Consider the following 15,382-nt stretch of genomic DNA (forward strand, 5'->3'; position numbering starts at 1 on the left):
GACCTCTGCCCCCTGTCAACACCGACTGCGACCGGTCGGAGAGATAGGAGGAGAACCACCGATAAACGGTGCCTCCACTCCCAATCCCCCAATCGGCGCAGCAGGATACCATGGTCGATGGTATCGAAAGCCGCTGAGAGGTCTAATAGGACCAGGGCAGAGGAACAACCCCTATCCCTGGCCCTCCAGAGATCATCCACCAACGCGACCAAAGCCGTCTCCGTGCTGTAACCGGGTCGGAAACCGGACTGGAACGGGTCTAGATAGACAGTTTCATCCAGGTGCAAGGGAAACTGATATGCCACCATACTCTCTACAACCTTCGCCGCGAAGCGAAGGTTGGAGACCGGACGATAATTACCTAAAACAGCCGGGTCCAGGGAAGGCTTCTTGAGGAGGGGCCTCACCACCGCCTCTTTCAAGGCGGCCGGAAAGACTCCCTCCACCAAAGAAGCGCTCGTAATCGCCTGGAGCCAGCCTCGTGTCACCTCCTGCGTGGCCAGCACCAACCAGGAGGGGCACGGGTCCAGTAAACATGTGGTGGCATTCAGCCTCCCCAACAACCTGTCCATGTCCTCGGGAGCGACAGGGTCAAACTCATCCCATACAATGTCACCAAGACCGCCCTCAGCCGTCTCACCCGTATCACCGCAATCTTGGTCCAAACCATCCCGAAGCTGAACGATTTTATCGTATAGATAACCGTTAAACTCCTCAGCACGTCCCTGCAACGGGTCATCCCGCTCCCCCTGATGTAGGAGGGAGCGGGTCACCCGAAACAGGGCGGCTGGGCGGTTATCTGCCGATGCAATGAGGAGGAGGCGTGAGTGCGCCTCGCTTCCTCATTGCCACTAGGTAAGCCCTAGTATAGGACTTCACTAGTGTCCGATCAGCTTCTGAATGGCTAGACCTCCAGGAACTCTCTAGGCGTCTTCTCCGGCGCTTCATCCCTCTCAGCTCCTCGGAGAACCAAGGGCTGGTTGGGACCTGCGCTGGGTCAGAGGCCGCAAAGGCACGACCGGTCTAAGGCCCCGCGCGGCCCGTTCCCAGGCCGCAACAAGTTCCTCAGCCGAGCCGTGTGCCAGACCCTCAGGAAATGGCCCAAGCTCCGTCCGGAACCCCTCCGGGTCCATCAGGCGCCTGGGGCGGAACCAACGTGTCGGCTCCGTCTCCCTGCGGTGGTGAATGGCGGTCAGAAAGTCCAGGCGAAGAGAGTGATCTGACCATGACAAAGGTTCAATGACTATTTCCTTTAAGTCCAGATCTCTCAACCACTGACCAGAGACAAAAATCAAGTCCAGAGTGCCACCCCAACGTGAGTAGGGCCATCAACTACTTGGGTCAGGTCCAAGGCCGTCATGGAAGCCATGAACTCCCGAGCTACCGTCGATGACGAGCCGGACGATGGCAAGTTAAAGTCCCCCACGACTAAAAGTCTGGGGGTCTCAACTGCCACCCCAGCAAGCACCTCCAGGAGCTCGGGCAGGGCAGCTGTCACGTAGCAAGGAGCCAGGTACGCGACCAGCAAGCCCATCTGACATCTATGACCCCATCTCACAAGAGGATTCGCACCCGGCAATCTGAGGTACAGTGGTCTCCTCGGCTCTAGACTCTCTCTAATCACAACCGCCACCCCACCACCCCTACCCTGGCCCCTCGGCTGATGAAATGCTCGGAAACCCGGTGGGCACATCTGAACAAGGGCACGCCTTCTGGGCCCAACCAGGTCTCCATGCGCCCATAAGGTCCGCGGCACCCCTGAATAAGATCGTGAATTAGGGGCCTTATTGGCCACGGACCGTGCATTGCATAACATCAGCCAAGGCCAGGGCCCTGAGGATCCTGACCATCCGGGAACGGGAGAAGTTTGAGGGCTCGGGCGCGCGATCGCCTGTAAGCATCGAGCGCACCCCTAACACGATATGAGCCCCACTTCCGCCATATCTGCCCCTCCCCTTACCGTGGAAATAGCACCACCTCCACCAATGGAACACCGACTCCCCATGACCCTCGGACCCACCAACCCCGCCACGAGCATGTGCAGGAACTGGACTCCCCGACGGGTTACCCCAACACCCACCCTTCCTCCCACCCCCAACCCAAGCCCGTGGTTTCCTTCCCCTTAAAATCCCTTTAAAACTCCCTTAAAAATCTATTAAAACAGCCAATTAAAAAACCCCTAAGCCTCCTATTTTTCGCATGCCACCTCTCGGGACTCCAAAGCCCGTCCTCAAGGTGGGCCCTCGATAATCTGGAGGGCCAGACCCGCGAGAGAGGGGCATCTCGCAGGGCAAGAAGGTCAGCCGCAGTAAATGTTCGCATCACTGAGACGGTCCGGGCAAGGCCCATCATCTTAGTTTGCTCTTCTTTGGACTTTTTCCAAACTCTCAACAACTTTTTGTAATGTGGGGACCAAAACTGGCTTCCAATATTCCAGGTGTGTCCTTACTAAGGCTTTATAAAACAGTACTGTTGTGTCTGCGGGCCCCGAACCTGGCCTCCTGGCAGAAGGTGACTCGGTGAGTGAGGGGGAAGAGCCGACAGGGCTTCCCTCTGCAGGACCTTCCTCTCTGGCTCCGCTTCAGGTTCCAGAGGCAGGCCAGGTGGAGGAGGAGGAGCTGACATGGCCTCTTTCCCCCGACCCCTCCTCCTCCCTGGCAACGCCCCAAGAGCTAGCTGTGGAGGATTAGTCTTGGCTACATGCAAGGCAGCAATGCCGAGAGAAACGTGTGCAGGAGAGGAAAGGAAGGGGCGGGCCCAGGGAGTGCTGAGTCACGGAGCCACACCCCACAGGGTATAAAAGTGGGTGGAGCTGCCATGGGGCTTCGTGACGGACAAAAACTGACTTTTGGAAACTTTGGCTGCTTTATTGCGAGACTAAGAAATTGGCTTCTGGATTTCTGTTTATTTCTGAACTCTGGGTTGCTCCAGCAGTGGACCGCAGTTGCACTGAAGAGATAAGAGGACTTGGCAGGCAATCGCAGGTTTGTTGCCAGAACTGACATTTGTAGTAGGAAAAAATTGCTGGCAGATATAGTCAGCTCGCGTGTCTTCTTGGTTATGGTTGGGGGGGACAGAACAGGTACTAATATTTCACGTGATGTTGATTCTATGCCTAAAGACAGAGATCATAACGGGGCAGCATTTCCTGTGCTGGGGCTGCAAAGCTGAAGCACTGCAGGCTCTTTCCAAAAAATTGCCTCTTTCCAACAAAATCCATCATTTGGTCCATGACCAGCTGTTCTCAAATATTGTGGATTTGGGGTGGGGGTGGGCTTTGCATTCTTTAAAATAATGGGAGGATCCCAAAAAGCATTGGTTCTATTGATTGGGTGTTCTGTCTCCTTCCCCACTTCAGACCTACAAGCTGGCCTTCAGCCAGTGGATTCACAGCTCTAATCAGTCCTGGCAGAGAAATCGCAGCTGCCTGTCAAAGTTCAAACAAATGACTCACGTAGCAAGACTTTCAGCTCTTTTTGAAACGGTTCAGCTAAACTTTTGCTTCCCGTGGAGTGAGAGCAGTCCCAAAGCTCCTTATATATCCTGTGGGGTGGGGCTCCTGCCCCACCCTTCCTTTTGATGACGCCGCCTCTCTAATCTTCTGAAGCGCGGGTCAAGACAAGCTTGATTATTATTATCAGCTGGGTCTGAAGGCATAGCCTGGGGAAGGGAGGAATCGGGATGATGGCCTCATTACGTCCTCCGACTGGTCTGGTTCTGGCTCCTGGAGCCGAGCCACAGGAATTGGTGCTCCCGAGGTAAGCCTTACTGGCCCTTCCCCCTCACTCTCTGAATCACTTTCGGGCATGGGGGCAGGTTCGGTGGCTGGAGTCACAACACTGGGTCTATTAATATTTATTGTGTTAGAAATAGAAATAGAACTCGAAATGTTTGCAAATGTTTATTTGACTTTGGCGTTGCCCAAAGTCAAATAATCACTAGGTGATTATAATGTAATATATTTATAATAAACTGTGGCTTGTGTATGACAGCTATTGGTTTCACCTCTGGCATGAAGTCAAGAGGGCACAAAATATGGTTATGTTTTTTGTGGCACCCTTAGATTTCCCATAATGTGGGGCCAAACGCTGGCCCTTTACTTGCATGGGTGGGGCTGTTTTAACAGCCCAAATAGCAACTACAGATTCACTTATTCTGGTTCCCCCAGAGAACCATCGCAGTCAAACATGAGCTGATTCAGGTTGAGGCTTGTCACAACTGAACCACTGGATCAGCTGCCTGATCCAATAGGAGGGAGGCTTGCGAGAGATTGGGAGGAATCAGCTGTGAGCCTGAATCTGCGGAGGAAGATGAGCTAGAATTGGAGCTGATGGGAGAAGATTTGTTGGCTTTGGAGGGAAATGGGGAGGAGGAGGGTCAATCAGGACTGGGACGGCTTGTAAGGTGGGAGGAAGGGGGGCAGGATGACCAAGAGAGGCCAAGCAGTGAACATGAGAGACAGAGCTCCAGTGATGAGCAAGGACCATCCCCTCCTGATCTCCGAGCACGGAGAGTGGAGAGAAGGCGAGAACAGCGCAGACTGACCGGACTACGTGAGAGGAGAGCACCCCGGCCCTCTTCACACCTGGGGACTGAGACTTAAGGACATGCTGTGGGGAGGGGCTTTTGTCGGGAACAAACACTGAGTGTTGAGTGCCGACGTTTGAAATTTCCTGGATTCCTTGCATTCTTTCTGGATTTCTTGCCTTGCAGCCGTGGTGCTCAGAGCGTTGGGATGGACTGTTTGCAGCCAGAGGCTGCTTGAGGTTCGTGTGGGAGTTTGTTATCACTTTGTTCTGGGACTTGCCGGAAACGTGGGAGCGGTTTGGGGAAATTTGGAGCAATAAAGGGGCGGTTTGAACTGCCTGTGTTACCTTTGTGCTGTGTCATCACAACCTTTCCGGCTTTGGGGACCGGCCATGGACGGAGAGGATATGGTTCCGTGCGAGTAGCAGGTGAACATGTGTCGCCTGCCCTTGCACGGACCCCTTCCAAATGGGCCGCGGCCCAGTACCGGCCCGTGGGTTGGGGACCCCTGACGCAAAGGGTAGCAGAACCGTATTTACTCACCAAGTGTAGATCCTGTAGTTGATGCTGCTTTTCGTTCGGCCCGACGTGGACCAGGTGGTTGAAGTTGCTCGGGGAAGAGATGAGCCTGGCGCGGAGACTGGGGTTATGCATCATCTCCCTGCGAGGGACAGAGGAGGGGCAGCGCCTGGCATGGGGCACCCAGCTCAGAGGTGCCAGCCAGCTGGCGGCAGATCAAAGGCCACACAACTCCCTGAGATACTTCCGGGCTGGTTTCACACAACCGCCTTAACTTGCTCCCTCCATCTATCTTCCGGCACAACCTATGATGGCGCTCGGGATTAGAATTTCCGCTGGTAAGCCATGCGGAATTATTTCTTTATCTAGCATACAGGTAGTCCTCAGTTTAGGGCAACCAAACCCCCAAAATTTCTGCTGTCAAACGAGACAGTTAAGGGAATTTAGTCCCGTTTTACGACCTTTCTCGCCACAAGTTGTTAAGTGAAGCACTGCCATCGTGAAGCTGGCAACACGGTTACTAAGTGAATCTGGTTTCCCCCCATGGACTTTGCTTGTCAGAAGGTCGGAAAAAGGGAATCACGTGATACTCCCGGAGCACTGAAACTGTCACAAGTACATGCCAGTTGCCAAGCGTCTGAATTTTTAATCACGTGACCATAGGGGATGCTGCAACGGCCGTTAACGGTGGGAAAATGGTCATAAGCAGGGGTGGGCTACAAAATTTTTAGCAAGGGGTTCTCTGCCTGGTTGCTGGGTGGGGGTGGCCATGGGGGTGGGGCGTGGCCTAGTCGGCTTTCTGCACCATAGCGACGGGGGCGTTTTTGCCCTCCCCGGGCTCTGGAGGCCTTTCTTGAGCCTCCGGGAGGGTGAAAATGGTCTCCTCAGGCCTCCGGAGCAGGGGTCTCCAACCTTGGTCCCTTTAAGACTTGTGGACTTCAACTCCCAGAGTCCCTCAGCCAGCAAAGCAAAGCAAAGCTGGCTGAGGAACTCTGGGAGTTGAAGTCCACAAGTCTTAAAGGGACCAAGGTTGGAGACCCCTGCTCTGGAGGCCCTCTGGAGGCTGAAAATGGGCCAGAAATTCCGGTAGGCCCGTTTTTCGCCCTCCCTGAGCCTCCGTGGGCGCCCTGCACTTACCTGCATCCAAAACAGGCCGCATGGGGACTCCTCGAAGGGGAGGGGCCGGTCAGGAGCGGGATTTGGGGGTTCTCCGAACTGCACAGAATCTTAGCTAGAGGTTCTCACGAACCCCTGCGAACCCCCAGCAGCCCCACCTCTGGTCATAAGTTCCTTTTTCAGTGCCATTGTAACTTTGAACGGTCACTAAAGGAACTGTTTTAAATCGAGGACTACCTGTTCAGCAAAAATTTGTTGTAAGCTGCCGAGAGTCGCCTTGTGGTGAGATGGGTGGCGAACAAATGAAATAAATAAGAATAAAAATATCCAGGCATTTGGATTTGCATAGTATTTGCTGAGCCACGTCAAAATTAACCAGGATTAAAGGTAAAGGTTCCCCTCGCACATACGTGCTAGTCGTTCCCGACTCTAGGGGGCGGTGCTCATCTCCCTTTCAAAGCCGAAGAGCCAGCGCTGTCCGAAGACGTCTCCGTGGTCATGTGGCCGGCATGACTCAACGCCAAAGACGCCCAGGATGCTCTTCCCTTCCCACCGAAGGTGGTCCCTAGTTTTCTACTTGCATTTTTACGTGCTTTCGAACTGCTAGGTTGGCAGAAGCTGGGACAAATAATGGGAGCTCACCCCGTTACACGGCAGCACTAGGGATTCGAACCGCTGAGCTGCTGACCTTTCGATCGACAAGCTCAGCGTCCTAGCCCCTGAGCTACCACGTCCCTGTTTAACCAGGATTACAATTAATCAAAAGTGGAAACTTTTCGCTAATTGGGGTAAATGTGAACAGCGCCGGATCTTGCGACAGCTTGTGTAACTTCTGAATAACCGTGGTCAGAAAATCCCCAGGTGCCCCTCTCTGACCGGCCTCACCTCCTCTGATGTTGCCGCTCCTCCTCGGAGATCCGGAAAGAGAAGTACCGTTTGTGTCTAGTCCTCATGAGGTACCGCCGGCTGTTATCAGTGGTCTGGGGGATTTCGAACTCATCCTGGTCTGGAGAAGGGACAGGAAATTCAGGCTCCTCGCATCAAATTTAGATTCGCACAATGCACTGATGTTAGTGAATGATTTAATTAGCAGATTAACAGACTTGGAGGGGATGTTGGAGGTCATCTAGTCCAACCCCCCACCCAAGCAGGAGACCCTACACCGTTTCTGACAGATGGCAGTCCAGTCTCTTCTCGGAAGCCTCCAGTGATGAAGCTCCCACAACTTCTGAAGGCAACTTCTGTTCCATGGTTGATTGACTGTCAGAAAATTCCTCTTTATTTCCAGGTTGAATCTCTCCTTAGTTAGTTTCCATCCATTGTTCCTTGTCTGGCCTTCAGGTGCTTTGGAACATAGCTTGACCCCCTTCCTCCTCTCTGGGGCAGCCCCTCCAATATTGGAAGATGCTCTCCTGTCTCCCCTGGTCCTTCTCTTCACTAGACTAGCCAGGCCCAGTTCCTGCAACCGTTCATCGTATGTTTGAGCCTCCAGTCCCCTAATCATCCTGGTTGCTCTTCTCTGCACTCTTTCTAGAGTCTCAACCTCTTTTTTTATAGTGTGGTGACCAAAACTGGATGCAGGACTCTAGGTGTGGCCTTACTAGGGCTTTATAGAGTGGCATTAGGACCTCTTGGCTAGTTGGTTAGCCTCAGATACAGCGCAATCTGATAACTTCTGCTGTATTGCAATTTTAATGTATATATATTTAATTTATAAATACAGATAATCCTTGACTTACGACCCCCCAATTGAGCCATAAAATTTCTGCTGTTAAGTGAGACATTGTTTAAATGAGTTTTGCCCTGTTTTGTGACCTTTCTTGCCGCAGTTGTTAAGCGAATCGCTGCAGTTGATAACTTAGTCACCCGGTCGTTTAAGTGAATCTGGCTTCCCGGTTGACTTCGCTTGCCAGACGGTCGCGAAAGGGGATCACGTGAACTTGAGACACAGCAAACGGTCATAAATATGAATCACTTGCCAAGCATCTGAATTTTAGATCACATGACCATGGGGATGCTGCAATGGTCATAAGTGTGAAAAACCGTCATAAGACACTTTTTTCAGTGCCCTTGTAACTTGAAACAGTCACCGAATGAAGAGTTGTAAGTCGAGGACTATGTATATATATATATATATATATATTAGTTTAGTTTATTTAGATTTTTATACCGCCCTTCTCCCGAAGGACTCAGGGCAGTTCACAGCCAAAATAAAACAGTGCTAATATACACAATAAAAACAATTATAAAAATCTTATTAAATATCAGGCCAGATTAAAACTATTAAAAACATAAAAACCCCAAATAGTTAAATCAGGATATTAAAAACTGCTAAAAATTTCTATGCCAGTCCTGCGCGAATAAATAAGCAGGCCTTCAACTCGCGGCGAGTTTCATTTTCATGTAAACCACCCAACGAGATAAGATGGCAAGCCAATTTAATCAATCAATCTGCGGATCCACAAAATAATTGCATTTAGACAATCCGGGTCAGATTGTTGTGCGAATGCGGCTCCCATTCGCTCTGCAAGTTTTGGGTCTTGCATTTTTACCTGCTTGGAGTCCCCTCCTTACCTGCGCCTTTGTTCCTGAGGTAGGTCAGCCGGACTTTTTCACTGCCAAAGGTGCACAGCGAGCCTTCGGGATTCAGTGCGCGCACCTGAACGAAGGACACAGGGATGAGCCGCGGTGGCCTAGTGGTGAGAGTGCGGTACTGCAGCTACTTCTGCTGACTGCCGGCTGCCTGCAATTTGGCAGTTCGAATCTCATCAGGCTCAAAGTGTACTCAGCCTTCCGTCCTTCCGAGGTGGGTAAAATGAGGACCCAGATTGTTGGGGGGCAAAAGGCTGACTCTGTAAACTGCTTAGAGGGGGCTGTAAAAGCACTGTGAAGTGGTAGATAAGTCTTAAGAGGTATTGCTATTTTTTTTCCTTCCTTCCTTCCTTCCTTCCTTCCTTCCTTCCTTCCTTCCTTCCTTCCTTCCTTCCTTCCCTCCCCAGTTATCAGAATGTAGTATTGTAGGCTAACTCTGCCCACTGCCAGCAGTTTGATCCTGACCGGCTCAAGGTCGACTCAGCCTTCCATCCTTCCAAGGTGGGTAAAATGAGGACCCAGATGGTTGGGGGGCAAGAGGCTGATTCTGTAAACCACTCAGAGAGGACTGGAAAAGCACTGTGGAGCAGTATATAAGTCTTAAGTGTTATTGCTGTTTTTTTTTCCTTCCTTCCTTCCTTCCTTCCTTCTTCCCTCCCTCCCTCCCTCCCTCCCTCCCCAGTTGTCAGAATGTAGTATTGTAGGCTAACTCTGCCCACTGCCAGCAGTTTGATCCTGACTGGCTCAAGGTCAAATGAGGACCCAGATTGCTGGGAGGAAATATGCTGACTCTATAAACTGCTTAGAGAAAGCACTGTGGAGTGGTATACAAGTCTTAAGTGGTATTGCTATTTTCCTTCCTTCCTTCCTTCCTTCCTTCCTTCCTTCCTTCCTTCCTTCCTTCCTTCCCTCCCTCCCTCCCCAGTTGTCAGAATGCATTAATGTAGGCTAACTCTGCCCACTGCCAGGAGTTCGATCCTGTCCAGCTCAAGGTCGACTCAGCCTTCCGTCCTTCCGAGGTGGGTAAAATGAGGACCCAGATGGTTGGGGGGCAAGAGGCTGACTCTGTAAACCGCATATGTAGGTCTAAGTGCTATCGCTATTGCTATCAAGGGCCGAATCCTAAACCCCCAATGGGCCAACCACTCTCTGTTATAACTTCAACATCAAGGATAGACACACACACACACACACACACACGCAAACACTAACACCACACCTGCACACACATCCCCCCCCCTTACATACGGAGGACAATCATCCTTTCCCATCACAAGCAAGCCAACCCCTCCTTTCTCTATAGCAACCCAGAGTCTAAAGAGAAAATATTTGGGGGTGTATCGCTTGCGGGCACATCCTTCGAGACACTCCACCTGTTTCCAGGTACACACCAAGTCCCCTGGCCTTAGAAGAAGCAGGACTGGGTACAGCCACAGGTTGCGTACCCTGTCGGCACCATCTTCACTTCACGTCCTCCAATTATTATTGTTTTTATTTTATTTTATTATTATTTATTCATATTTTTATACCGCCCTTCTCCGAAGACTCAGGGCGGTGTACAGCAAATAAAACAACAAAAATCCAAAACAAATTAAAATACTATAACAAGTTTAAAAATCTAATTCGACCACTGTATACTTAAAATATTAGCTAAAATTTTTCAAAAGCTAAAACCCTGTTAAAAACCCGCTAAAACCCCCCCCATATTAAAATCAATCAGGCCAGCCCCGCTTGGTGAAAAAAGAAAGTCTTGAGCTCGCGTTTAAAGGTCCGGAGATCAGGGAGGAGACGGAGTCCCACCGGGGCCCCCACAGAGAACGCCCTTCCCCTGGGGGCCGCCAGCCGACATTGGCTAGCCGACGGCACCCTAAGAAGACCTTCGCGCACTGGACGTATCGGACAATGGGAGGTAACTGTCGGCAGCAGGCGGTCCGGTAAATATCCCGGTCCGATGCCATGGAGCGCTTTGAAGGTGATAACCAACACCTTGAAGCGCACCCGGAAGACCACCGGCAACCAGTGCAGCCTGCGCAGGAGAGGTGTTACATGGGAGCTACGGGGAGCTCCCTCAATCCCCCGCACGGCCTCATTCTGCACCAGTTGGAGCCTCCGGGTGCTCCTCAAGGGGAGCCCCATGTAGAGAGCATTGCAGTAATCCAGATGGGAAGTGACGAGGGCATGAGTGACCGCGCATAACGAGTCCCGGTCCAGGAAAGGGCGCAATTGGCGAATCAGGCGGACCTGATAAAAAGCTCCCCAGTTACAAGCATTTGTTTACTGACAGTTGGAAGATACAACAGCGGGGGACTTATGACCGTTTTTCACACTTACGACCGCTGCAGCATCACGTGTTCAAATTCGGCTGCTTGGCAACCGACTCGTACTTAACGACGGTTGCAGCATCCCGGGGTCATGTGACCCCCCCTTTTGCGACATTCTGACAAGGCAAGTCAGCGGGGAAGCCAGACTCGCTTAAGGACCATGTTACTGACTTAACAACTGCAGTGATTCACTTAACAACGGTGGCAAGAAAGGCCGTAAAATAGGGCAAAACTCACCGAACCACCGTCTCGCTTAGCCAAAGAAAGTTGTCAGGAGGTTGTAAAAGGGAGATCACTGACCCCGGGACCCTGTGGCCGTCATAAATATGAGCCAAGCAGGCGAATTTTGATCACGTGGCCACAGGGATTCTGCAAAGGTCATTAAGTGTGAAAAATGGACATAAGTCCCTTTTTTCAATGCGGTCGTAATTTTGAGCAGTCACTAAACAAAGGATTGTACGTCGAGGACTACCATACTGCTAAAATCGTGGCTTAAAGGTCCTATCCACCCTATCAAACTATTTTATCTCCAGGAATGGAGGCCTTTCAAGCAGCAGCTTCACACACACAGTTTCCATTTTGTGAAAGCGCTCACGGCCGGCTGCCAAGCCTGCATCCTGATCGCTGATCCAGCACCTCTTTCCTTTAGTAAAGTTTTAAGCGTTTGTTGTTTTGGGGATAGAAAACGTGGTGGGCACCTTTTTCAAACAGATGGCCTGAATCCACTCGGCCTTCCGGACGTCAAAGATATCCAGGCTGTTTTCGCTGAATACTGACAAATAAGGCGCATTATAGCCTGGAACGGAAAAGAAGACGGGGTTAATGTCGGTTGTGCCAAGTCTACCCCCTCATGCCCGCAGCCACCCACATTCTCCCACAATCCTGCCGATTACGCTGCGATTGGCTTAATGCTGGTTTACCAAATAAGCCAGAATGAGCTGGGCTTTGCAGCCGAGGGGCCACACCTGCATTCATTGACATCAAATTAGAATTACAAATATGGGAGTATGTTCTGCCCCCCCTCGCCTCCATCCGAGCGATGGCTTAATTAGCCGGCACTATCAGCTCTGGCAGCAAAATAGCGAGCGTCTGCCAAGTGTCTCTGTTATCTCCCTCGATGCCGATGAGTCACCCAGGAACAAACAGAACTTCAGCTCTTAGTTAAGCAGTTAATTTGCCTGCTACAAAGAGGCACACCAGCTTTTGCTACCTTTTATATCCTATGGCGTGTGGCTCCATGACTCAGCACTTCCTAGGCCTGCCCCACCCCTGCTTCTGTTGTTCCCGCCTCTCCTGCCCATGGAACCTAGGGTCCAGCCAGGCCTGATTGCCATCAGCTGGGTCTGGAGGTGTGGCCTGGTGGGGGGGAAAGAGTCAGGGGACGGAGGCCTCATTATCTCTTCTACCTGGCCTGCCTCTGGCTCCTCGAGCTGAACCAGGGAAGCCAGTGCTCCCGAGGTAAGTCCTGATGGACCTCACCCCTCACTTTCCAAGTCACTTTCTGGCAGGAGGCCCAGCTCGGGGGGCGCAGACACAACAGAGTAGGGTCCATATTCTAGTAAAAGAAGATTCTTAAAGTTGAGCACAAAGATAAAAATAGAAACTTTTCTTTGGAGTTTCATGAAAAAACACTTGGGAATTTTTTTTGGGGGGGGGGAATTTGATGTTCTATATATTTTGACAGCAACAAGATTACTTGATGCACAAAAGTGGAAGGACATTTCGATCGCCGCCTTCGGCATGACCTGAGTATAACTCATAAAATCATCTGCTACAATGTCCTTCCTGTCGAAGACTACTTCAGCTTCAATCGCAACAATACACGAGCACACAACAGATTTAAACTTAATGTGAACTGCTCCAATCTTGATTGCAGAAAATATGACTTCTGTAACAGAGTTGTTAATGCTTGGAATGCACTACCTGACTCTGTGGTCTTTTCCCCAAAGCTTTAACCAAAATCCCCAAAGCTTTAACCAAAGACTATCTACCATTGACCTCACCCCATTCCTAAGAGGTCTGTAAGGGGGCGTGCATAAGAGCACCAGCGTGCCTACCGTCCCTGTCCTAATATTCCTTTTTTACTTACTCTTTTCACGTATCCAAATTATGTTTATACTTTTACCTGTTATCTTATATATGCTTGACAAATAAATAAATAAATAAAACAATGGACGAAGGGCTGCAAAAGCCGATGGAGTTCGCAGACATGGTTGAATTGAATGCTTTGATCGAAGAAGAAAAAAAAATCAAAATTACTTTTGTTTGTACTTGGAAACCGCTTCTGGACTTTGTGAAAGGAAACCGTCAAGAGTCGGTTTTCACCGGCCTGTGCCAATATGATATATGCACTAAACGTGTTCTTGGAGGAAACGACTTGCCTAGGAGTTCTGTTAGCTACGGGCGTGTTACTTGGAACCCTGATAGAGCCCAGTGGCATGCACAGGTCCCACCAGAAGGGACGGACCACAACACCCATCATCCCCAGCCAAAAAACCCCCCACCCCGCCTCTTCCAAATCTATGACCCACTCACAGCAGCTGAGAGGAGCGGCCGGCCACATCAACTCCTGGGCGCGGCTGCGGTGGCCATGCATGTCCACGTAGAGGCCGAAACCGCTGAAGCACAAGATGAATTCGCTCAGGCTGACCTCGACGGCTTTCAGCGCTTCCATCTGGGCCACGGCGGTCGCCCGGACGTCGTCCGTGTGAGGCAGACTGACCGGGGATCCTTCGTTGAGCAAAGGGTAGAGGGAGAAGCCGGACGGATAGCCCACACAGAGCCGGTCCCCCAAAACATCCAGGCACTGGACATATCCCGGCGCTTGGATCTCCTTGATACGACGGTGGGGCGGGTGCGTGGCAGTCAGCTGGAAGCACAGGACCTGGCGTTTGCAGGCCACGCAGAGCACGGGGGTCGTGCCGCGGCAGATCAGCCCCACGGCCACCGCCTGGCAGCCTTTGGCCTCCACCACTTTGGTTCCCGGCGCCTCGGGAGTCTCCAGCTCCGCCCACGAGAAGATGCGGAGTCCGTGGTTCTTGCCGCAGAGCACCGAGAGCAGCTGAACTTCCGGGGAGACCAGCAGCAGCTGTACCCGCCGGCAGTCACCCACCCGCAGCACATCTGGAGGAGAGACAAGGGGTCAAGTCTCGTGGTCAGGGGTCGGCAGCTGCGGCCACCACAACACCCTCCGGCCACAATGGCGGAAAATCAGGAGCGGGAAAATTGTGATGTCAACATTAAGAAGAAATAAAGCTAGTCCTTGACGTACCATCATTCTTTCAGTGGCCGAAATTACAATGACACTCTAAAAAGCGACTGATGACCGTTTTTCACACTTATGACCGTTGCAGCTTCCCCATGGTCACGTGATCAAAATTTGGCCACTTGGCAACAGGTATGTATGACCGTTGCAGTGTCCCAGGGTTACGTGATCCCCTTTTTGTGACCTTCTGACCAGCAAAGTCAACGGGCAAGTCGGATTCACTTAACTAGTATTACTAACAGTTGGAAGGGACCTTGGAGGTCATCTAGTCCAAACCTCCCCACCCCCAAAGCAGGAGACCCTACACCGTTTCTGACAGATGGCAGCCCAGTCTCTACTTGGAAGCTTCCAGGGATGGAGCTCCCACAATATCCGAAGGCAACTTCTGTTCCATCGGTTGATTGCTCTCCCTGTCAGAAAATTTCTTCTTATTTCCTGATTGAATCTCACCTTGTTCAGTTTCCCTCCATTATTCGTTGCCTGGCCTTCGGGTGCTTTGGAAAATAGCTTGACCCCCTTCCTCCTCTCTGTGGCAGCCCCTCAAATATCTCCTGTCTCCCCTGGTCTTTCTCTTCACTAGACTAGCCAGGCCCAGTTCCTGCAACCGTTCTTCATAGCATCCAGTCCCCTCATCATCCTGGTTGCTCTTCTCTGCACTCTTTCCAGAGTCTCAACCTCTTTTTTATAGTGTGGTGACCAAAACTGGATGCAGGACTCTAGGTGTGGCCTTACTAAGGCTTTATAGATTGGTATTAGTACCTCACTTGATCTTGATTGTATCCCTCTGTCAATGCAATTTAGGATTGTGTTGGATTTTAACTTAACATCTCAACAACTCAGTGATTCCCTTAATGACTGTGGCAAGAAAGGTTGTGAAACGGGCCAGAATTCACTTAACAACTGTCTCGCTTAGCAACAGAAATTTTCGGCTCAGGGCTGGTTGTAAAGCAAGAACTCCCTATACCATGTTGCTTTAAAAACACAGGAGACCATTTAGCTGGTTTTCTGGAATCAACTGAGCTTCTAGCTTTGCACAACCTTG

At 51.2% G+C, this 15,382-nt stretch overlaps 2 protein-coding genes across 2 annotated transcripts in view; one reads left to right on the top strand and one right to left on the bottom strand.

Annotated features, from left to right (window-relative positions):
• Positions 1 to 15,382, top strand: part of SCYL1 (SCY1 like pseudokinase 1) — a 73,200-nt gene that overhangs the window by 46,441 nt on the left and 11,377 nt on the right. The gene's annotated exons all lie outside the window — the stretch shown is intronic.
• CDC42BPG (CDC42 binding protein kinase gamma) overlaps positions 1 to 15,382 on the bottom strand; it is a 112,991-nt gene that overhangs the window by 6,448 nt on the left and 91,161 nt on the right. The window contains exons 30-34 of the mRNA XM_058160029.1: positions 13,611 to 14,198; positions 11,774 to 11,871; positions 8,737 to 8,821; positions 7,048 to 7,168; positions 5,071 to 5,188 (exon numbers count right to left, since the gene is read on the bottom strand). Of these exons, the coding sequence (XP_058016012.1) occupies positions 5,071 to 5,188; positions 7,048 to 7,168; positions 8,737 to 8,821; positions 11,774 to 11,871; positions 13,611 to 14,198 (1,010 nt within the window). The remainder of the gene's footprint in view (positions 1 to 5,070; positions 5,189 to 7,047; positions 7,169 to 8,736; positions 8,822 to 11,773; positions 11,872 to 13,610; positions 14,199 to 15,382) is intronic.

Source organism: Ahaetulla prasina, chromosome 17, assembly GCF_028640845.1.
Source record: "Ahaetulla prasina isolate Xishuangbanna chromosome 17, ASM2864084v1, whole genome shotgun sequence".
Taxonomy (NCBI): domain Eukaryota; kingdom Metazoa; phylum Chordata; class Lepidosauria; order Squamata; family Colubridae; genus Ahaetulla; species Ahaetulla prasina.